Source organism: Andrographis paniculata, unplaced genomic scaffold, assembly GCF_009805555.1.
Source record: "Andrographis paniculata isolate CXL003 unplaced genomic scaffold, ASM980555v1 Contig10END, whole genome shotgun sequence".
Lineage (NCBI taxonomy): Eukaryota > Viridiplantae > Streptophyta > Magnoliopsida > Lamiales > Acanthaceae > Andrographis > Andrographis paniculata.
In genome coordinates this window covers 1,051,754-1,072,750 of record NW_026137380.1, presented here as the reverse complement: position 1 = coordinate 1,072,750, position 20,997 = coordinate 1,051,754, and the positions used below count along the sequence as shown (strand labels likewise).

The window sequence follows — 20,997 nt, the reverse complement described above, 5'->3', positions numbered from 1 at the left end:
ACCTAACTAATCCCCTAAGCATTACAAACAAATGGACAATTAATTCATATTGAATTCTATTTCTACAACTCTTTCACTTTTATTTTTAAATTCTAATTTACCTAAAACTTTTGAAAATTGCCCAAAAATTTTATTATTAGGGCCTCAATTGCCAGTCAAATCTATTAATTGCAAGTATAACTATTGAAATCTCGACAAAAAATTATACTCGGGGAGTTTTTTTTTTTTTTTGGATAATCTAAAATGAAAATCCCTTAAACTTACTTGTTAAAAATTAAACTAATTTCGATTATATTAGTATTTTATTATTTTTTCATGATTAAATCAAACATATATTCTTCTTATAAATTCAAAATTTGTTCATAAAATATTGTTTTGATAATTTATATGAATCTAGTAGGATTATACTCCCTCTGTCCAAATAATAACTATACATTTACTTTTGGCGAGAAATTTAATAAATAATAGTATTTTAATTATAGTGGGTAGGTAAAAGTAATGTAAAGACATTTTTGCCCTTACTTTTTGATATAAAAGTAATGATATGATGTAAAATAAGGGTATTTATGAATAAAAAAATAGGGTAGTTAATGAAATGATTACTTTGTAATTGGACGTCACAAAATAAAAATACGTATATTTTGTAGCTGGACGGATGGAGTAATTAATTGTAGCTCATTATTTTCATTATTATGTGTAAAGACCTGTTATATATCGATCATGTGCGCTAAAAACCCGAAAATAGATTTTTATACTAAATCATCAAGATAATTAAGGTCGATTATTTACAAGACTAAATTCAAGCAGACGACGAAAATTAATCTATAGATTAAACAAACACAATAATTGGATGATGATGAGATTAAATTTAATCAATCATAATGTTGGATTTAAATTATGATTAGCAGTGAAAATTAGGTAATTACGTTGGCGTACGTACGTGTGGACTGGTGGAATCATACGTGCCCCATATATCTTTGCAAAAAGTTGTCCAATTAAAATTAGGTCGTAACAAAATTATTAACGCCCACAAATATTACAGTTCATCTGTCATTTAATTATGTGTTCATTTAATCGGATTTTAAGAAAAATAAATAAAAATATATATATATTTTTTTATGATAAAAGATATAAAGCACATTAATATCCATTGTTCCTAGAAAATTGTACAAAATTATTATTGAACTCAGGTCACAAACCTCTTTAAGGGAGATTTTTTTTTTTTTTTTGGAAAAACATATAATTAAATATATTTTATATTTATAAAATATCACATCAAATAAATAATTTTTTCTATTTTTAAAATTTTTCAAAATTATAAAACTTTTATATAAATGAAGCTAAATTTTGCAATAACTTGTAGGGATGTCAACGAGGTGGGGTCGGGACGGGTTATGCAGGCCCCGAGATCTGCCCCACTAAAAAATATTAGGCTTCGAGACCCGCCCCGCCCCGCCCCGCCCCGCTAGAAAATATTAGGCTCTGAGACCCGCCCCGCTTCCACCCGGCCCCAGGACGTGCCCCGCCCCGAACCCGGCAAACCCGTTTTTTTTAAATATATAATAATAAATTTTTTTTTATAACAATCGAATACTAAAACAAATAGCATTAAAAGCACAAAAAAAAATCTAAAAACAATCTATTGATCCATAAAAATAAGATAAATAAATAAATAATATATTTTTATTATATAAATGTACATATATATTAGTTATAATAATTTTAAAAAATATCCGGGTTCGGATCCGAGTTGGGACGAATTTTTAGTAAAACTCGTAACCCGCCCCGAAAAATATTATTTAGACCCAAACCCACCTCATTAAGAGTGAGTCCGGGGCTAACCCGCCCATTTGACATCCCTAATAACTTGTGGAAAAGTGTTCAACCAATTATTCATTTCATTTAGATCAATTATCATCAACCCTTTTTCTTTAAATTTCTCACCAATTATTAATTAGATAAATATATTACATAACATTGAAATTATTTACTGGATTTCATCAAATTCAATTAATTAAATTATATATATATGGCATTTTTAATTAGCATGAATTGGTGAGTGGAGAAAATGGGTATTATATAAAGGGGTGTGGTGAGTGATGGTTTAGGGCAGCACACAAAATTAAAGATCACTTCCATACTAACATTTTTGGAGCTTTTATTTCACTCTTCAATTCACTTTCAAATATCAAAAAAAACACACACACAAATCAGGTTAGTTTGTGTATAAATTTGTTTATTTTAATTTAATTTTTTTGTTACATGCATGTTGTTACAATGATAGATAGTAAGTTTAATATTAATATATTAATTGCAATTTATTTTTCTCACTATATAAATTGGATGATAAATTCTTGCATGTTTTAAAAAGTATTCTATTTCAAGGGCTCTTTCTATTTTAAAATCTTTTATTATGTTTTCTTGAAGTATTGTTTTATCTTATAAACATTGAATTCAAGTATTATTTAAATATTCTTTTTATTTTTTTTATTTGAAATTTAGCATAAATATGTGTATATATATCATTACATGTGGCCACACATTATTAGAAAAGCAAAAGATAAGATCAATGCTTATTCACTAATGTTTATTATAATGTTTAAAATTGCAATTTATGATACAATTTCTGTTAATTTATTTTTTTTTTTATAAAAAATATTTTCGCCACCTAAGGTTTAGAGAAAAAAAAAATTCATATTCAATGACTATTTTTATTAAAATAAATGTTAAATAATTTGAAACACTAAAGAGATCCCCAAAACACTAGTAAGTATATATATTTAAAATTATTTTAATAATATATCATAAATAAATACTTTCTTCGTCCACTATAATTATGTTAGATTTTTCTTTTTTTCCGATTGGTGTTAAACTTATGTACAATTAATATATTGAAAATCACATCATATTTGTATCAATTTTTTAATAAATTGTTTATAATATCCTAATTTTAATTTGTACTTTATATTTATATTTAAATTAAAATATTATTATTTTTTAATTTGTGCAAATAAAATAACATAAGCATTAGGGAGTATATGAATTGAATAAATTTGATTGAACCTTAATAGACAGAAGCTGCCAACTTTATGGCGCCATTTGTTTGGAAGGCATCCATTAATAAATTAATAACCATTTCACTTCTGTTCAGCTCCAGGTTTAACTGAGGAAATATATATATATATATATATATAGAGAGAGAGAGAGAGAGAGAGGATCTTCTCTCTGACTGACAGACAGACAAATGTAGTCGGAAAAATTAAATTAAATTATTTAATATGAAATGAGCATTCTTTTCTTGTAATTAATATAAGGTATACTTATTCTCTCCCAATACAATAGTCATGTTTATTATTTTTATTCATTTCAAAATAATAGTTTTTTATAAATAACTATATCACTATAAAATTTATCTTATTTTTTTATTATTATTATACAATTGCTACTACTTTTTACACTAATATACTCACAAGGCAAAAATATTTTTTATCTGTATTTTTTACCTATTGCTAATGTAATATCAATATTATTTAAATACTGTGTCAAACCCAATTCAAACTATAATTTTGGGACGAAAGAAGTATATGATTATAAACATATATATATATATATATATATATATATATAGCCATGAATGAGATACCGATGAAATTAGGACAGGTCGGCTGTATTTAGTATGAGCATTCCGTCTTTTTATGCCTTCCTCAAAATAGTTTATGTTTCACTCTCTCCGTAGTAATTCACTTTCTTCTAGTTGTCAAAAGAGTCATGGCTCTTTGTCAAATTTTAGTAAACTTCCGTTTATAAATGAATAAATTATAAGTATCTCTAGAATTAGTTTTGAGTTTCACATATATATATATATATATATTACTCCCTCCGTTTTGAAAATTTAGAAAGAATATAATTAGTAAAAATAATTTTAAATAAATAATTAGTTTAATTAAAATTAAAAAAATAAAAATTTTATAAATAAAAAATATTAATTAGTCTTGATCGCCGTTCTAACCAACCGTTGATAGAAATACAAAAGTAATGTTTTAAAAAGTGTTAACTGGGGAGGGAAGAAAGAGGTTTACAAGTACAAAGTAGTAGCACTGACCTCAACTCACCTCAGGTCATGCGATGTTCCACGAACCTTCTTCTTCGTACACAACAAAAACTATCTTATTTTATTTGATTTCATTTTCATTACCATCGAAAGCCTCGTCTTGTCCCTGTAAGTTTTTTTTATTTTTTTAACTAATTCATTCAGGGGAGGCATCAGCTGCACCTGAGGAAGGCTTTCCTTTCCTTACATTTCATTTCATTATTACAATCGACCCATGTAATGGAGCTTCATTCTACATTCTCGATCGTGACAATTACTTTCATTTCTACGTTCCAAATTAATTCTTCCCTCCACACTTATTTATAATTCACTTCAGTTTGCCGACACAACAATCACATGAACATGGCTGCTGACGATCATTCGTCTAATCCTCCCAAAAAGTGGATCGATCTTCCCATTTTCATCTTCTTCCACGACCCCACGAGCGTCTTCAAAAGAGACAAACTTGGCCGGGAAATACTCGGCATTGCTCTCCCGGCCGCCATGGCCTTGGCCGCCGATCCCATCGCTTCTTTGATCGACACCGCCTTCATCGGCCAATTAGGTATACATATACATTCGTATACATATATATATATATAGTTAGTTCATTGCTCTGTTTTGATCCATCGGATTTGGATTTGTGTTTCGAACAGGATCTGTCCAAATCGCAGCCGTCGGAGTTGCCATTGCCATATTCAACCAAGCCTCGAAAGTTACCATCTTCCCTCTTGTAAGCATCACCACGTCCTTCGTCGCCGAGGAAGACACTGTCAAGCGAATCAACGATCGCAAACTGCAGAACGACGTCGAAATGGGATCCGCCGTCGACGATAAAAGCTTCGATCATGATGCTGGCGACGAAGAAAAAGATCAACAAATCGGTAAAAAAATTGCCTACATTCTTGATCGACCATGATCATCGATCCATCCATCCATCCGTTGCTTCGCTTACTTACTTACCGTCGTTTATTACCTCAAACCTCAGTTGCATCTGAAAACACTCAATGTAAGAATCCCGCCGATGATGATGGTAATGGTGTCGATAAAGATGCTCCGGCGACTGTTAGTAAGGAGACAGAGAAAACCGAGCGCCGGAATATTCCTTCGGCGTCGACTGCTCTGGCTCTCGGAGGTGTTCTCGGACTGCTTCAGACCATTCTTCTTATCTTTTTAGCTAAGCCATTTTTAGGCTTCATGGGCGTCAAAGAAGTGAGCATCCGAAACTTTTCGATCAATTTTTCAAACGTTAAAACGTCCCTTTGTAATAACCCAACATCGAATTATACATAGGGATCTCCGATGCTTCCTCCGGCGCAAAAGTACCTAACGATAAGGGCGCTCGGAGCGCCGGCCGTTCTTCTCTCGTTAGCGATGCAAGGAGTGTTTCGAGGATTTAAGGACACTAAAACTCCTCTCCTCGCCACCGGTAAGAAGAGAACATCGATCACAAATTTCGATCTGTTTTTCTCGTCCTTTGCTTAGCGTTCATCGAATGTAACAGTTGTTGGAGACGTAATGAACATAATCTTGGATCCGATCTTCATCTTCGCCTGCCGGCTGGGGGTTACCGGCGCGGCAATGGCTCACGTCCTGTCGCAGTAAGTCTGCGACGAACATTCGTGCATACATTTCATTCCACATCGATTTTCTTGATCCATTTCTGTATTTTTTCAGGTACTTGATCTCACTCATTCTTCTGGTGAAGCTAATGAAGCAAGTCAATCTCATGCCGCCGAGCGCGAAAGATCTGCAGTTCAGCCGTTTCCTCAAGAACGGTAACTTCTTCTTCCTCGCAGCAACCGCGCTTTTGCTCATGCTCACGTCGCGAATATTACCGCTGCAGGTTTCCTTCTTCTTGCAAGAGTCATTGCTGCAACCATTTGTGTGACTCTAGCAGCATCAATGGCTGCGAGGCTCGGCGCGACTCCGATGGCCGCGTTCCAGATATGCCTCCAGGTCTGGCTCACGTCGTCCCTTCTCGCCGATGGCCTAGCCGTCGCTGGTCAGGTAAGAAAAAAGATCGGTGGTACCAGAAATGTCTGTAAGATCGCGGCATTGTTCGATGATCATCTGTAATGAAACTGTTTAGGCCATTCTTGCGTGTGCATTCGCCGAAAAGGACTTCAAGAAAGCTACGGCTGCAGCCGTCCGCGTGCTGCAGATGTCGTTCGTGCTCGGGCTCGGGCTGGCTCTACTCGTCGGACTTGGTCTGAATTTCGGATCCGGGATTTTCACCAAGGATAAAAATGTTATCCGTATGATCGCCATTGGCATCCCGGTACTTATTTGCCTTTGACTCCCTTAAAAACAATCCGTTTTCGTGCGCTATCCGAAAGTAAATCGAGTGTGTTGTTTTTATCAGTTTGTTGCAGCGACACAGCCGATAAACTCGTTGGCGTTCGTCTTCGACGGCGTTAACTTTGGAGCATCCGACTTCGCCTACTCGGCTTACTCCATGGTAATCCTAACAACACAATGTCTCGACTCGGATGATTATTAATCGCTCGATCGATCGACACGCTTAACGTCTGTTCGTCGCAGGTTCTAGTGTCGATCGTGAGCATAGGTTGCTTGTTCATCATGGCGAAAACCAACGGATTCGTCGGTATATGGCTCGCGCTAACCGTCTACATGTTCTTGAGAACATTTGCCGGCTTCTGGAGGTAAATGGGCTCGCGATAACCTGAGAATAAGTTCGTCGTAATTTGATATCTATTAACACGTAGAGTAAATATTATCGACGTTGCGCAGGATGGGGATGGGTACCGGACCGTGGCAGTTTTTGAAGCGCCGATCATTGCCGCCGGCGGTCATATGAGAGTAGAAGCTACAGACCATGTATTAAAAATAAATCCATGTTCAGAGAGCTTGTGTTTTGTTTTTTTCTTAGTCTATTTTTATAGCTCATATTATCTCCTTACTTCCCTGTGTTCTTTCAACTGTAACGTTTATTTTTCTTGTACCATAATGTGATTCCCAGTCTGTAGTAATAGCAGCCATAAAATGTCACAAAAAATTATGTCTTCATTTTATGGGTTTTCAAAACTTAAAATAACAATAATAATAATAATAGTAATAATAATAATAATAATAATAATAATAATAAAAGGGGGACAGAGACTAATGATGCAAGCAAGAATGGAGATCAAAAAACAAATGGAAGGGACAATCCAAATTTTCATTTCATGGCCTGTGTGCATTCATGTAAAGTCATGTCATATCTATGACCACTCAAGTCAAGTGCCCATCACAATCTCATCTTCTTAACCTAACCTAACCTAACCTAAGTATACAAATAAAAATCTCTTTAGATATCATCCCATGAATGAACGAACAACCCCATCACAATTAGGTTTGAAAACGGGTCGAATCCGCCCTTTTAATTCAGGTTTCGGATCCGGTCCATCGGAACCTAAAAAATATGGATCAGATCCGGAGCAGTCTGGGTCCAATATCCTTGAACCAAATTTAAGATAATTTTTAAAAAATAAAAATAAAAATAAAAACTGTTGGCCTTGCAGAGCCATGTCGTGTTTATTTTGGATGAAATAGGAATGTTAAATTCATAAAATAGGACATAAATATTTAATTATATAATAGAATATATAATTATATAATAATAATACATAATGTATATATATATATATTACTGGATCCGGGTCGGAACCATAGATACCAAATCCGGTACCCTATATAATAGGGATCTGGTTCCAAAATCGGATCCAGGTTTTAATTGAGCTTATATCGGATCAAGTCGGGAACGACCAAATTGACAGCCCTAACCACAATCACAATCATCATAACAATTTGCTTATTCCAACTACCAAAGAAAAAAAAGTGACATCATCTCTTCGTATCAAGAAAACCCACAACAAATGCAAATTAGAGATTGAAGCCAAATAGCCACCGCAACAGAAATGACATTGATGAAAGGAAACAGGAGGATGTAAATAAAAATAATCATAATCTTTAGAATTAGGAATAGTACAGAGAGGTTGGTTTTCAGTACACAGCCCAAATGTAGTAGATATGAAGATTCATGCTTTAACAATCAATAAATAATTGGGATTGCATTAGGAAAATTGAATTCACTTGTTACCCATAAAACAACTTCCAAACTCTAGCATTGCTTGCTATGTTTCTGAGTTTGCACCTCTTCCAACAGCAAAAAAGTGAGCTCAAAGATTTTTTATATGCTTCCTAAAAATAAAATGCTTAGGTTCTTCAGCAGAAATGAGTTCATATATTACCGGTTAGCTAGACTACGAGTTGATCAAGTTGCATCTGCTCGAGCCAAGCACCTAAAACCGAGTGATCTACAGAGTCAATTTGAGTATTTGATCTTAAACACTCACCGGATGGGGTTGCACTCGCACCCGAAGAGGGGGCTGCCGTCTTGTCCATCATCTCAGGTGGTGATTCTTTTACGAGAGACTGCACCCATGATAAGTCCGGCTCTTCTTCATCGTTCTTGTTTTTGAACGAGCAAGATCTCTTCATTCGACCCTGACTGTCCCCAGCAACAGACCAATCAACTTTTCCATTAGGGGACTCCCACTTGGGCCAAGCAGCAGCAGCAGCAGCAGCAGCAGTGGGTGATCCAACCATGGGAGCACGGTTGGATCCAAGATCTCGGGAACTGAGGCTGCGCATATGCTGCTGCTGCCTCTCACGCTGAGCGAAAGCTGGAATATGAGCGCTCATTGGAGAGGCCGGATCCATGCTTCTTGGAGACATCCGTGGAGAAGAGACACCAAAAGAAGCCTGCAACATAGGGTGCTCGACATGTCTAGGAGAAAAAACATTAGTGTTAACAGGTGGCAAAATGCTTGGCTGCTGTTGAAACTGATTCCGAACAGCGGCTTTATGTGAAGGAGAAAAAACACCAAAAGCTGCTGCCTGGTCAGACAACCTTGGCGACAATGCCATCTCAGCGGAAAAAAGCTCATCCAGATTGGACGGAGTTAGTGTTGCCTTGGGGCGGATGGAACCATTCAATACAGAAGAATTCGGGCGTGGCTGCAAAAAACATGCTGATTCACTCAGAAGCAGTTGCTGGGTGTCGTAGTCCCCTCGCATTGTATTCAGATCATCAGGTGGGATATCACGGGCACTAATGGAAGACCTCAAGCGACTAGACTGGAAGTTGCTGCCGGGAAGATGAAGTGTGGGAACATTTGGCTGAGGCCATGCCGCAGAGGGGTGAGTCATTCCATTTGCCGTAGGAGACATGGCTTGATTAAATGCAGGAGAGATCACAGATTGTGATGTGGGAGAGCCTGGCAGAAGACTTAAGGCTGCAGCCATGTCCATGAAATTAGGGGCCGAGGCTGCTGATCTAGGAGAAGGAACACCAGAACCAGTGGAGACATACAATGGACGAAGCTCTTCCTGTGTGTGAGCAAAGAAACAAACTTGCCTGGCACAGCTTGTACCATCTTTGCACAGCCGAGTTCGATACTGAGCAGGGTGCAGCCAGCACTCAAACACACCATGAGCATACTCACACATATCCCCACGTCTGCAAGCACCCTTTCTAAAGTCAGGACAGGGGACACAGCTGTAATGATACTTCCGTGGGTCTCTTCTGCGCGCATTTTCTCCAGGGTGAACAAAGGGACACTCAGTCCAGTCATGAGAGTATGCCCTCGAACAAGGCCTAACTTTGAATGAAAACATACGAAACTCATCAGTCGAGTAGATACTGTTTCTAATATCCGGTAAAGATGGATCCACCGGATACTGTTTCTTCTCCGAGCCAAAATTAACAGAAGTATCACCAAACTTAGGGGCAGTAGGAGAAGATAGACGCTCGGTTGGAGAACATGGGGATCTACTCTCTGGAGGTGACGAAGATAATACAGGTGAGGATGCATTGGATCTAGACAAAGACACCTGTAGATCGGAAATACTGTTTGTAAGCAAGTCCTCAAGAGCAGCTTTAGCACCAGGGAGCTTTGGATGAACTGTAATCAAATCAACGGGACGCTTCCCACTGGCATCCTCAATGTTTGGATCAGCACCGGCAGATAACAGCAACTTCACAATGTCCACTGCATTAATAGGACCTCCAAATGCAGCACAGTGGAGAGCAGTCCATTTGTCTCGTCCGCATGATCTATTTAAATCAACTTCTGGTAAAGCAACAATTAGCTTCAACACATCCATGCTGCCGTATGTCGCAGCTATCATCAGTGGTGTTCTCTCATCCTGGGTGATCTGTCTAGAACCTTTCTTGTGGACATACCAAAGTCCTGCAACATCAACTGCAGACAAATCAAGCTCAATGGATCTCCTGAAAGCTTCAGCATCATTGTTGGCAGCAAACTCAAGCAAAGTGGAAAGATTGTCCTCAATCTCGGTGGAAAATTTGTTTAAGTCCTTCATGCTGTTGGTTTCCTTAATTGCAGCCCCTTGGGTAGTAGAAGAATTGGATTTCGATTGCTCAGGTCCACTGCACATACTCTAATCAACTGCAAGTCAAACAAATAAATTCATTTATATCAAGAAAACACCAGATTCTACAAGCCATGTTAATTATAAAGAACGCTTGAAATGAAAATTTACAAAAGCCACTGCAAGACATAACATCTTTGCCCAACAGAACAAATCCATCAAGACACCTACAGAAAATACTATAGAAAACCACACAAGCAAGAACCTTACCCATTAGTCAATCAGGAAAGAAATTACAACATACAATCGAACACCAACGAAAATACTGCCACAAATTGATCATCAAAATATAAATGAAGCCAAATTTATAGAAAGATTCATCCAGTGAGAGACACGCTTCACAGACTCGAATTACACAAATAATAATGAGAAAAGAACAAACTTTCCACGATATGACATCCAAAGTAACCGACTTGCTTGAAATCCGACACAGAATCCAAACTATATGCTTCTTTTTGAAGTAAAACAAAGAAAGATTAAGCCTGGTCCATGTTTCGCCGCTAAACACCAGATCCTGAGAACAATACTATAGACAAGTCAAATATGGAATCTAACTTTGCCATCCATTTCAAGGAATCGAATCATTTTCGTATGCTCGCAGATTATACCTCATCAGAAACGAACCTTTTTTTCTAAGTGTAAAGGGTATATATTCACCAGATACACACAACTGCAGATATATTCACCATAAATCAAAATATTTGAAGCCATCCACATCGATGTCGTGAAGAAACGAGAGGAATGGAGAGTGCGTTATTTAACCAAAAAAAAAAAAACTGGATCACACTACCCACGATTAAAACCGAAAATCCATATCCAAACAAGGGTTAAAAGAAGTATAAATCAAATCAACAAAAACTACACATAACTACAGCAAAAAGCAAAACCAGATCAGTTCAAAGTGAAGTCAACGACAATCCAATCCAGTAGCCTAAAATTGAAAAAGAAAAGCAGCACAAGATGAACTCACCAGCGTTCCCAACAGTAGAATCTTCTACCAAAGATCGGGAATGAATCATATTACTCCGTCGTTAATGGATCTACCGACTGCAGCCAAAACAAACAACGCAAAAACTACAAAACTCCGCAGCGGACAAGGCGATCTTCATCGTACAGATTCACAAGCTACAAAGAGAGCAAGAAAAGGCACGCATACATACAACATATGATAGTGGAAGGTGAGAAGGAAAAATCGATGGAAAGCGAACTCAGATAAGCTTGTTCCTTTCTGCGGTGTAGTGAGAGAAAAAAGTGTTTTGTCTGTTTCCTCTAGAGAGAGAGAGAGAGCGCTGGGAAGGAAGAATGAAAGGAGCGGTTTTGAAATTGAAATGTAAATGAAATTCAAATGCAAATGCAAATTTAAATGTCAACTGAAATGTGATTGAAATTCACGCGAAATGAATTCGGAATGAGAGAATCTGTACGGTAAATTGAGAAATTGGGAAAAGCAAAAACTATCCAGGCCAAGTATAATGGGCCTATTAATTGGGCCTGTAGTTTAATGGGCCAGTCCATAAATTGACCCAATTCGTAATATGAAAAGGATTGGGGTTTGAATACTGGATGTGATATTTGCTAGAACCTAATTTCTACTGGATTCTGGAAAGTAGATGTAATGGAATCGGTTCTGCGATCCATGAATTTAATATTTGATTGGATTGTTGCAGGGGTTATATATTCATTTCCAATTTATGATGCGATAATGCTTGAACATTTGGCGTGATCTGAGATCTGTCCCGGTCTATATCTTTCGGCGCTGCTGGCGGGATTGATCGGATATTTTGGTTTTGATCCAATACTGATTGATTAATTGAGCGGAATTGTTTCGATATGGAGTCATCGTCAGGAGCAACGCCGGAGTTTGATTATTTATTCAAGCTTTTGTTGATAGGCGATTCTGGGGTTGGGAAAAGTACCTTGTTGCTCAGCTTCACTTCGGACACCTTTGAAGATCTCTCTCCAACAATTGGTGAGTTTTTGTATCAGTCGATAGATGCTTTCACTATGTGTTGGTAATGGCTTTGAATTATCTGGTTTGTGAAATTGGAAACTAGAACTTTGTGTTAATGGCATAGGTTAAGTGATTTAGGTTGAAATTTTTTTTCTGTTGTTGGGGAGATTTAACTATGGGGACAAAATAATAGGATTCTTCAAAATAATAATTCAATAATGAGGTCAATGCGTTTGATTTCATTCTTTTTCTTTATTATGATTGTGTATTTGTGTATTGTGTGTATAATGGAGTGAGTAGAACTCAGGTTGAATTAGATTTGGTTGGACATGATTGTGATGATGCATAATGGTAACTTTCTTTGTAAAGATTTTGTATCTATTAAATTAAGCAGTGTATTTGAAGGAGAATGTTTCGATTATAGTTCTTTTACATTATTTTTTTATTATTGGGGACCTGATCTTTTTAATCAGGTAGTCTTGTTTTCTAAGTTCTGTGGTAATTGTCGACTGGATGGTTCTGATAGTTACACATAACTTAAGTTTTTATCCTCCGGCAGGAGTGGATTTCAAGGTAAAGCATGTTACTGTTGGGGGTAAAAAGTTAAAGCTTGCAATTTGGGATACTGGTAAGTACCTTAACATACTGTTCCTGCAAAGCTGGGAATCATTATCGAATAATAAGATAGCTACTCTTATCTTGAGTTTCGTCATTTACTTGTTTAATAATGGGATTACAACTTTGGTGCCATCACAAAAGCAAGACGATACTTTGATATTTTTCTGAGGATCTTACGTCATCTAAAATTGGTAAATGTACCATGTCCATGTCCATGTCTTAGAAATTACGAAAGGAAGTTTCGTAGATGAATTTACCTTTATTTGAGGATTTGTATACAAGGATATGCATTATCGGATTTCTCACTTTGCAGCTGGACAGGAAAGATTTAGGACTTTGACTAGTTCATATTACAGGGGAGCACAAGGAATCATAATGGGTATGTTTTCACCTATTGAATGCTTTGTATTGCTGTAGCTTCCATAACTACTCTGTCGTAATAATTGAGGTAGAATATTGTCTTCCATTGTAGGTATTTAATTTTAACTTCCGCACTAGCACCCTTGGTGCAGATCACGAAATAAAATAATAATAGCAAACGTCTTTGCTTTGATACAGTTTATGATGTCACACGGCGAGATACATTCACAAATCTATCTGATATTTGGGCTAAAGAAATTGACCTCTACTCAACAAATCAAGATTGCATTAAGATGCTAGTTGGGAACAAAGTCGACAAGGTATTCTATGTAGTAGTCATATCTTAAGTCGACTAGATTTTCCTATTAAAGCAGTATCTTGATACATTCCAGGATTATTAGGTCTTTGTTGTGCATTGTGTTTGATCACATTTCAGTTTCTACGAATTAGGTTTTTGTCCAGCACTTTCACTTACCTTATGTATGCTTATACAGACCAATGAATTGATTAGTGAATAAGCTCGAAACTTTTGCATCTGCAGGAAAGTGAAAGGGTTGTCAGCAAAAAAGAGGGAATCGACTTTGCAAGGGAATACGGGTGCTTATTTATCGAATGTAGTGCCAAAACCAGAGTAAATGTGGAGCAATGCTTCGAGGAACTCATCTTAAAGGTACAGGTGTCACTGTATGTCCAGATACGCAATATCTTGACAGCAAACATTCATGTGTCGAACTTTTGATTGATGAACACAGATATTGGAGACACCAAGTCTGTTGGCTGAAGGTTCGTCCGGTGTAAAAAGAAACATTTTCAAACAGAAACCTCCGGAATCTGATGCATCCTCTAGCAGTTGTTGTTGAGCCCTCCCACGGCTGCTCCGAGAAGTAAAGCAACTCACCTTATCTCAATTGGTTCATTTCATATCATTCATCGTCCTGTCACTGTGGTTTTATCCTTAATTTGTCATTCTGTAACTGTTTTCTGTGAATTCTGAAAACCAGTGTCTGTAATACATATGTATATATATACAAGACAAGCATATAATACATGTGTTTGGTCAAATACTTCAAGAATGTATAACATTATCATACCAATTCTCATGTTTCAGTGATGGAAATGAACACGAAATTCTGTCATTGGGTGGCTACAGAAGTTTATTTGTAATAATAATAATTATTATACACAATGGCAACCACATTTTGCCCAATTCTCACATCATCTTCATAAGATCAAGACACTTTCAGATTTGCTTGTTCTTGAAGTTGCTCCTGTAAAAAATAACAATGAACAGCATTAGGTACCCCAACTTTCTAAGAAATCATTCGAAAAACTGAAGGCAGCAGGGTTCAAGAAAGGTCGGTATGCACCAACCTCCGTCACAAAGAAAGCATGGAAACCGTAAGGAACTCTTTTCGGTAGTTCAATCACAGCGACGGGGTCAAGTGACATTGTTTTTGCATCGATTACATTCACTTCTGACTTCCTATGCATTCTCACATGAACAAGGAAAATATGCATCAGGTTTCACCAGATTCAAATTAAGAAATGATATATATACAATGATATATATACATATACTTATATGATGCAAATTATACCAAATATAGAAAGCGCGTACCCGGTGCTTTCATTATGAACAAAGAAGATCAAGTAGCCATCATCTTCCTCAGATGAAGTACCAGGTTGTCGGGGTACGAAAACTGCCTCTGATCCATATTTTCCAGGTCCAAGATCAAAAATGCCACAAACATTGCCTCCAACTTCAAGCTGTCCTTTTCCGGTCTCTGGTTCGGCATGTAGATCAAATTTGACAATTCCAGATACCATGGCAACACGGTCCAGTATTGTCCCATATACGTAACGCTGTTTCCTGAATTCACAAAAACATTCTGACAGATGTAAACATATGACCTAAACAAAAATCAGTCTATTGAGTACTAATTGTTTTTGCAATGTGAACAATTGACAGCCATGAAATTAATATTCTCTTTCTGAAATTACTTGGTAGTACAGTGACAAAATGTTGACAACGTTAATAAAACATTACCTGCCAGTATAGCTTTCATTCACCCTGGGAAAATCAACAGCTGGTGCAGACAATTTTTTCTGCGCGGCCAAACCATTTTTCAGGTTGAATCGCATCTCATACCTGCCAGAGCCCCCAACAGTTAGTTGCTTAATGGAAACATGTGCTACGATGATTATTCAGTAAATATAATCTTACAGTTCATTAGTAAAACTCTCAAGATCATCTTTCACGGGACCATTAATTACGTCAAGATCAAGCTTTTGAAGTCGACAAGTGATCAGAACAACTTCATCTCCTTCCTCCCATGCATTTGCTAGAAGACAATTGAGATACATATATTTTAGAACAGGAAATGTCAGCACTCACAATGCTCAAGTGGCAAGGCAAACTTGGTAATAGCATACTTTCTTTAAGTCGAACAATGAAATAGATACATCACAACACTATTGTAGTGACTTCTAGGTAGGCAGGCATTTATTGAATAATACAATTTACAGTGTGGATAATTGTAATGAAGTTGACACATCACACCCTGTTTTGTTTCTGATTATTTCATATTTTGTCCTACAAACTCTTGTGGTTATGACCACACATCTTGTATTGTTTTCAAAGTTCGCTCAATTAAATTAGTCTAAATTTTTTTGCTTTATTGACATGGAAATTATAGGCATTCACCAATCTAAGAAGTCTTTGTTTGTATCTCATGATGCTAAGAATCAAACTGACCAAAGATCAGTAGATATAAGTAACAAATACTCTAAATAATGACATCAAACACTCTCCTGTCAACCCTTGAGGAAATGAGATTAAGATACTTACCGTTATGGAATATAAAGCAGTTCGGAAGCTCAAACCACCTGATTAAGAGCTCATTCTTTGCATATCGAGGTAGAACTCCAAAACGAGCTTTCTTTGTTGTATCAAAACTGAAAACAAACTTCTTTTCCTTTACCATCTCCTGAAAACACAGAACTTATGACTTTGAGGCCTTATTAGTTATTATCATGAACAACTCTTAGGTATTGAATTCCTTCTCCTTTGCCAGGTGGCCAGGTGTCATAATATGGCAACTAAGGACTCAACTCTTAAGAATGAAAATTGGATAAGCTAAATGATGATGTCAAATTCAATATGATTAGTGTGTACATGTGTGTGTGTGTGTGTTGACAAGGAAAGAGGACTAGTTCTTCACAATATGAGTTAGTCATATGAAATATTTGCTCTAAAACAAAGTGAGAATCGCGGAAATTTATCGCTAAGGTAACATTCAAGAGGGTTAATTTTGTTGCATGATCAACACACCTTAGGCCTGAAGTATAATGGCAGATCCATGAAAATGGCATAATTTTCAGTGATGGCAAAATCATGCATCATGATTGGTTCTGGAACAGTTATTGGCACAGGATCACTCATCACACCATCCTTTGATATGACTCTATATGTGATATAAGGTGGTGTGTGTGAATAGCCAAAGGTAAACATTTCCCCTGCACAAGATCACAAATACTTTGTTAGCTCAATTTTGCTTGATGTGTTATGCGCAAACCAAAGATGTACCCAGTACAATTTCTTATCACTGCAAATTGAATGAAAATCTTTTTTACAAACTATATTATGACAGATAAATTGAAATTCAAAGAATGAAAAATATTTTGTGACAAGTTTTGAATAGGATGATCTTAAATAGAAGCAAAACAGTTATTAATGTTTTCACATGTCATTTTAGATTTTAGGATAGGTATAGTATAATGTGTGCATAAAATAAATTGCAAGTTTGAAATGTTTTAGGGTGAGGGATATTATAAAAAATGGACTGGCATTCTTAAATTGAGAAAATTGGTGTAAGACAAATATAACTTACCAGTTACTGGGTCAACTTTAGGATGAGCAGTAAAAGAATGTTGTAGCCTTCGATCATAGTCGAGCATGCCTATAGTTTGTAAATCTCCATCTTCCAAAACTTTGATAGCATCTGTATAGTAGATTGAAACTCTTAAATCATGAAAAGGAATGTACATAGCAGATAGGAGCTAATTATGCTTCAAGGTAATATGAGAATTGTTCGGTGGACTAACTCAATTCTCATTTCTCAGAACCAAAAACCATAAGTAAATAAAGAAGAGCACAAACATTGCAGACTTGCAGTAGTATAAAACTTGAGGATGGTAGATAATAAGCATACATGGTTTATCCGCCTCACTCAATGCTAAAAGCTTCCTGTCGTGGTACACTAGGGCAGTATTAGCTGCAATAAGAGCCCAAGAATTTTAAACCTAGAACAGGTTATCAAATATTGAAAAATAAAAAATAATTGAGGCACTAATATCAACAAGATGTTCTAGAATATAATTGAGGCACTGTGGCAACCTACCAGTACCAAACCCATGGGAAACATCCAGTACATTGAGTTTAATTCTAAGCTGTTGCATGTAAACTGAAACAAGTCCAAAAAATCCCTTCAAGTCACCAATCTGCAAAACACATTAACATTTAGACACAACACACTAGAGAATTGGAAGGATGCTGGGAAAATAACCACAAAACTAGTTTGCATGTGTGAAATCAGAAGACACCAGATGGAGAATGACAAGAGGCAAGTGATTCTGGAACAGTAAGCATAAGAGATGAGCTTCAGGTCATGTTAATCTGAATTCTATTCGACTTCATCGAACAATTGGAATCTCTTGAAGAATTTTGCACTTCCGTATAACTGCGTACAGTTCTTTAGGGAACTCATAAAACTAATATATCCACATGCTGTGCAAGTATTCAAATATGACAGATTCAACAGGGATGGAATATTCTAGAAGAGATAAAGAAACTCCTCGCAATACCCATAACATTTCCATGCATACCTTCATATATTTTGCTCCACCATAAAACTCCTCCTGTTTAAGGCGTGATGTCTTCACAAAACGGGAGACATAAGTTGCTTTGCCATCTTTAATGCGGATACCATGAATCATTCTGTAAAGATAAGCACATTGAAGGAATTTTGAAACAAATGTAGTTGCTTGGAATGATAACTAAGTAGAAAAGATAATGGTAGGATGAAGGCACGGAAGTTGGGCTTTCACCTAGTAAGTTAAAATCATAATATTTCTCAAAATTAAGAACATGTTTCTCAATGTAAATAAAATCCTACTGGATGAAACCATGTACACTAGAACTAATATCATATATAAATTAAATGCACTTCAATATTCATAAGGTTAACAGAAGTATAATGTAATGATGAATTAATTACTTAGACATCTCATCAATAATTGTAAGTGAAAATGTAAACACATTGCAACACCCACCAAAGAAAAGAAAATATTTATATGTTCAGAAAATCCATTGTTGTCAAAGTCAAAAGCCCCCGCTGACTTGCCTAAAAGATAAGGGAGGTAAATTTCAACTGATTAGCAAATACACTAACTCAACCCAGTCTTAAAAGACCTACGACCTCAGACTTCTAATAAAGTCAAACAAGTAAAAACTGGATCACTTGGAAGGAAGAATGTGGCTGTGGAAAATCGTAGACGATATTCCAATAAAGGCAAACACAACACTATATATCAAATATAATTGAATCGAGTGTATAAAAGACCCACCCGTCTCCATCAAACCTGCAGAAAGAAGAGACAAGACCACAGTTAGTCATTCTAACACCATCAAAATTCTCGGTTCACAAATCAAATACAATTATGAATGGTAGCAAAGCAATGAGACAAAAGAGGGCAAAGACTGAGGATTGTGTAGATTAATTAGGGAACATCTGCCACGATAGAAACAGCATAGTTGAGAAATGAGAAGGCACTACCAATGGTATCCAGCAACAGGAGCAAACTTTGGATTGGGACCAACTCTTACAAACTCACCATTGAGGCACTCCTGCAGGACAAATTCACATTAGTTTTTTTTTTTTTCAGTTAAATATGCATCACTGCTGGTGCTCAGGTACAAATTGGAAAGCACGTTCATGGGAGTTTTTTATATAATAAATAATGAAAGAAAGAAAACACCTTTCTACCAGATACATTTTGCATGGCACATCGTAAAACCTGATGTCGAAAAGAGGCAGACAATAAGAGTAACATTCAATTGTAAAGGAACAAGACTCCTTGTAGTTTATTTAGACTTTCTAGGTAATGTCTCCCTTGATGGTCATTTGCTTCTTCAGCATATACTTCCCAATCGTATTGTCTCCTAAAAATTTTGGAGAAACAAAACCTGAAGACCACAAACCGATGTCCCTTTTCCTTCTACTCCCCAATGTAGAAGAAATCCTTTCCATTTAGTTTTTGCTAAGCTTCCGAGCAAACAAATACCACCTTATTTAAAGTCAAAACTCTTGAAAACTGCATATTTCATTAAAGAATTAAGAAAACTTAAACCAATACTCATTGACACAATTTTTAGTCGCTTCACAATACCAAATATATGTTTGGTGGCCAAGACTACCTATTCAAGAATGACCAAATTATATCAATTCCTTCCGTTCTCCAACTAGTTTCGGTCTCGAGCATTTAATAACAAAAACATATACATGAATACAATCCATTTTCTACAATATTCGTCATCTCGTCGATTTCCAATATTTCCAAACCATAAACAAAAAGTATCTTCATATAACAAAACACCAGCACAGAACTGAGAAACCACAAATTCACCGTCCAGGAAAAAAAACAAAATTTACAAATAATTACCCACAACAAGCACTTGTAATCAATCAATCAAGCAACAAACACACAAATCACCAAAATCGAACTGTACTCAGTCTCACCGGAAGATCCCCTCGGACCGGAAGGTCGGCAAGAGGAGGAGTCTCGTCGACGGGGGCGAAGTTCCCAGTGAGATAGTGGAGCGGCTGCTTGGAGTCATGCATCAGCTTCACAAACGCCCATTCCAGCCAATCAATCGCCGCCGAACTCAGCCCCTTGTTGGGCTTCGGGTTCACCACCACGACGCCGTCGTCGGTCCTCCGCTCCTCGTCTCCCGTCTGCCCCATCCCTACAGTACACTCTCGAAATTCGAAGAATCTTCTGGGCGTGTGGATCGGAGCTCGACAACACAATAAATGGATAAGCAGTGGGATCGAAGGATGGTGTGCCAACCGTCACATGCATAGATCTTTAAAAACAATGGCAAAAAATTTTAATTAAAAATATACTAGGATATTAAAATACATATATATTTTCCTAAATATTGCCGGCTAAAAATTAATTAAAAATTTTTATTGGACTGAAATTCTTTAAATAAATAAACATATATTGTGATACGTCAGTGTAGTCGATTAATCATAGAAATGCATGGTGTGACAGGCACGTGAGTGGCACGCGATTTGTTAAGTATGCGTCGCATTCCCTCCCTCGGGACGACACGGCAATGTTTATATTTAGTAATTATAATTTTATATTTTTTTGTAGTTTTTCATGACAGATAATTTGACAGAATATTCTTCTAAACAGTTGCCCCAAACAAAACAACGATCTTAATAAGTCTTGA

The 20,997-nt window shown here is 36.5% G+C and overlaps 4 protein-coding genes across 9 annotated transcripts; 2 read left to right on the top strand and 2 right to left on the bottom strand.

Annotated features, from left to right (window-relative positions):
- Window positions 1-2,094: 2,094 nt before the first annotated feature.
- LOC127265779 (protein DETOXIFICATION 43) lies at window positions 2,095-7,120 on the top strand. Of its 3 annotated transcripts, XM_051295926.1 has the most exons (13): window positions 2,095-2,214; window positions 4,256-4,327; window positions 4,428-4,655; window positions 4,747-4,974; window positions 5,079-5,302; window positions 5,384-5,519; window positions 5,595-5,691; window positions 5,768-5,868; window positions 5,937-6,100; window positions 6,183-6,371; window positions 6,456-6,551; window positions 6,635-6,756; window positions 6,845-7,120. In XM_051295926.1, exons 3-13 carry the CDS (start codon window positions 4,448-4,450, stop codon window positions 6,909-6,911), a joined length of 1,632 nt encoding a protein of 543 aa, XP_051151883.1. In that variant the 5' UTR covers window positions 2,095-2,214; window positions 4,256-4,327; window positions 4,428-4,447; the 3' UTR covers window positions 6,912-7,120. The 3 variants fall into 3 exon arrangements, with proteins under 3 accessions (XP_051151883.1, XP_051151835.1, XP_051151765.1); XM_051295878.1 differs by lacking the exon at window positions 4,256-4,327; XM_051295808.1 differs by having other exon boundaries at window positions 4,256-4,655.
- Window positions 7,121-8,143: 1,023 nt separating this feature from the next.
- On the bottom strand, window positions 8,144-11,859 carry LOC127265605 (zinc finger CCCH domain-containing protein 30-like). Of its 3 annotated transcripts, XM_051295687.1 has the most exons (3): window positions 11,520-11,859; window positions 9,006-10,566; window positions 8,144-8,882 (listed from the first exon to the last, which is right to left on the bottom strand). In XM_051295687.1, the coding sequence occupies exons 2-3, from the start codon at window positions 10,553-10,555 to the stop codon at window positions 8,351-8,353; spliced, it is 2,082 nt and encodes a 693-aa protein (XP_051151644.1). In that variant the 5' UTR covers window positions 10,556-10,566; window positions 11,520-11,859; the 3' UTR covers window positions 8,144-8,350. The 3 variants fall into 3 exon arrangements, with proteins under 3 accessions (XP_051151644.1, XP_051151480.1, XP_051151563.1); XM_051295523.1 differs by having other exon boundaries at window positions 8,144-10,566; window positions 11,520-11,857; XM_051295606.1 differs by lacking the exon at window positions 11,520-11,859 and adding an exon at window positions 10,760-11,088 and having other exon boundaries at window positions 8,144-10,566.
- A 339-nt stretch (window positions 11,860-12,198) lies between these two features.
- LOC127261799 (ras-related protein RABC1) lies at window positions 12,199-14,614 on the top strand. 2 transcript variants are annotated; one of them, XM_051290239.1, is made up of 6 exons: window positions 12,208-12,518; window positions 13,060-13,128; window positions 13,432-13,497; window positions 13,677-13,798; window positions 14,020-14,148; window positions 14,231-14,614. In XM_051290239.1, the coding sequence occupies exons 1-6, from the start codon at window positions 12,380-12,382 to the stop codon at window positions 14,336-14,338; spliced, it is 633 nt and encodes a 210-aa protein (XP_051146196.1). In that variant the 5' UTR covers window positions 12,208-12,379; the 3' UTR covers window positions 14,339-14,614. The 2 variants fall into 2 exon arrangements, with proteins under 2 accessions (XP_051146272.1, XP_051146196.1); XM_051290315.1 differs by lacking the exon at window positions 13,060-13,128 and having other exon boundaries at window positions 12,199-12,518.
- Window positions 14,531-20,616, bottom strand: LOC127261731 (carotenoid 9,10(9',10')-cleavage dioxygenase). The gene is made up of 14 exons (XM_051290120.1): window positions 20,276-20,616; window positions 19,313-19,383; window positions 19,104-19,118; window positions 18,363-18,474; window positions 17,879-17,978; window positions 17,690-17,752; window positions 17,369-17,479; window positions 16,810-16,994; window positions 16,327-16,465; window positions 15,703-15,820; window positions 15,526-15,627; window positions 15,097-15,348; window positions 14,850-14,961; window positions 14,531-14,746 (listed from the first exon to the last, which is right to left on the bottom strand). Exons 1-14 carry the CDS (start codon window positions 20,498-20,500, stop codon window positions 14,708-14,710), a joined length of 1,644 nt encoding a protein of 547 aa, XP_051146077.1. The 5' UTR covers window positions 20,501-20,616; the 3' UTR covers window positions 14,531-14,707.
- Window positions 20,617-20,997: the final 381 nt, after the last annotated feature.

Excerpts from the sequence above, each read along its gene's own strand:
- LOC127265779 (XM_051295878.1), top strand. The coding sequence starts at position 4,448 with ATGAACATGGCTGCTGACGATCATTCGTCTAATCCTCCCAAAAAGTGG. Across the intron at positions 6,101-6,182 it reads GCCTAGCCGTCGCTGGTCAG|GCCATTCTTGCGTGTGCATT; the intron begins GTAAGAAAAAAG and ends GAAACTGTTTAG. Across the intron at positions 6,552-6,634 it reads CCTACTCGGCTTACTCCATG|GTTCTAGTGTCGATCGTGAG; the intron begins GTAATCCTAACA and ends TGTTCGTCGCAG.
- LOC127261731 (XM_051290120.1), bottom strand. The coding sequence starts at position 20,500 with ATGGGGCAGACGGGAGACGAGGAGCGGAGGACCGACGACGGCGTCGTG. Across the intron at positions 19,384-20,275 it reads CGGTCCGAGGGGATCTTCCG|GAGTGCCTCAATGGTGAGTT; the intron begins GTGAGACTGAGT and ends TTTGTCCTGCAG. Across the intron at positions 16,995-17,368 it reads TAAAGTTGACCCAGTAACTG|GGGAAATGTTTACCTTTGGC; the intron begins GTAAGTTATATT and ends GATCTTGTGCAG.
- LOC127261799 (XM_051290239.1), top strand. The coding sequence starts at position 12,380 with ATGGAGTCATCGTCAGGAGCAACGCCGGAGTTTGATTATTTATTCAAG. Across the intron at positions 13,498-13,676 it reads AGCACAAGGAATCATAATGG|TTTATGATGTCACACGGCGA; the intron begins GTATGTTTTCAC and ends GCTTTGATACAG. Across the intron at positions 13,799-14,019 it reads TTGGGAACAAAGTCGACAAG|GAAAGTGAAAGGGTTGTCAG; the intron begins GTATTCTATGTA and ends TTGCATCTGCAG.
- LOC127265605 (XM_051295523.1), bottom strand. The coding sequence starts at position 10,555 with ATGTGCAGTGGACCTGAGCAATCGAAATCCAATTCTTCTACTACCCAA.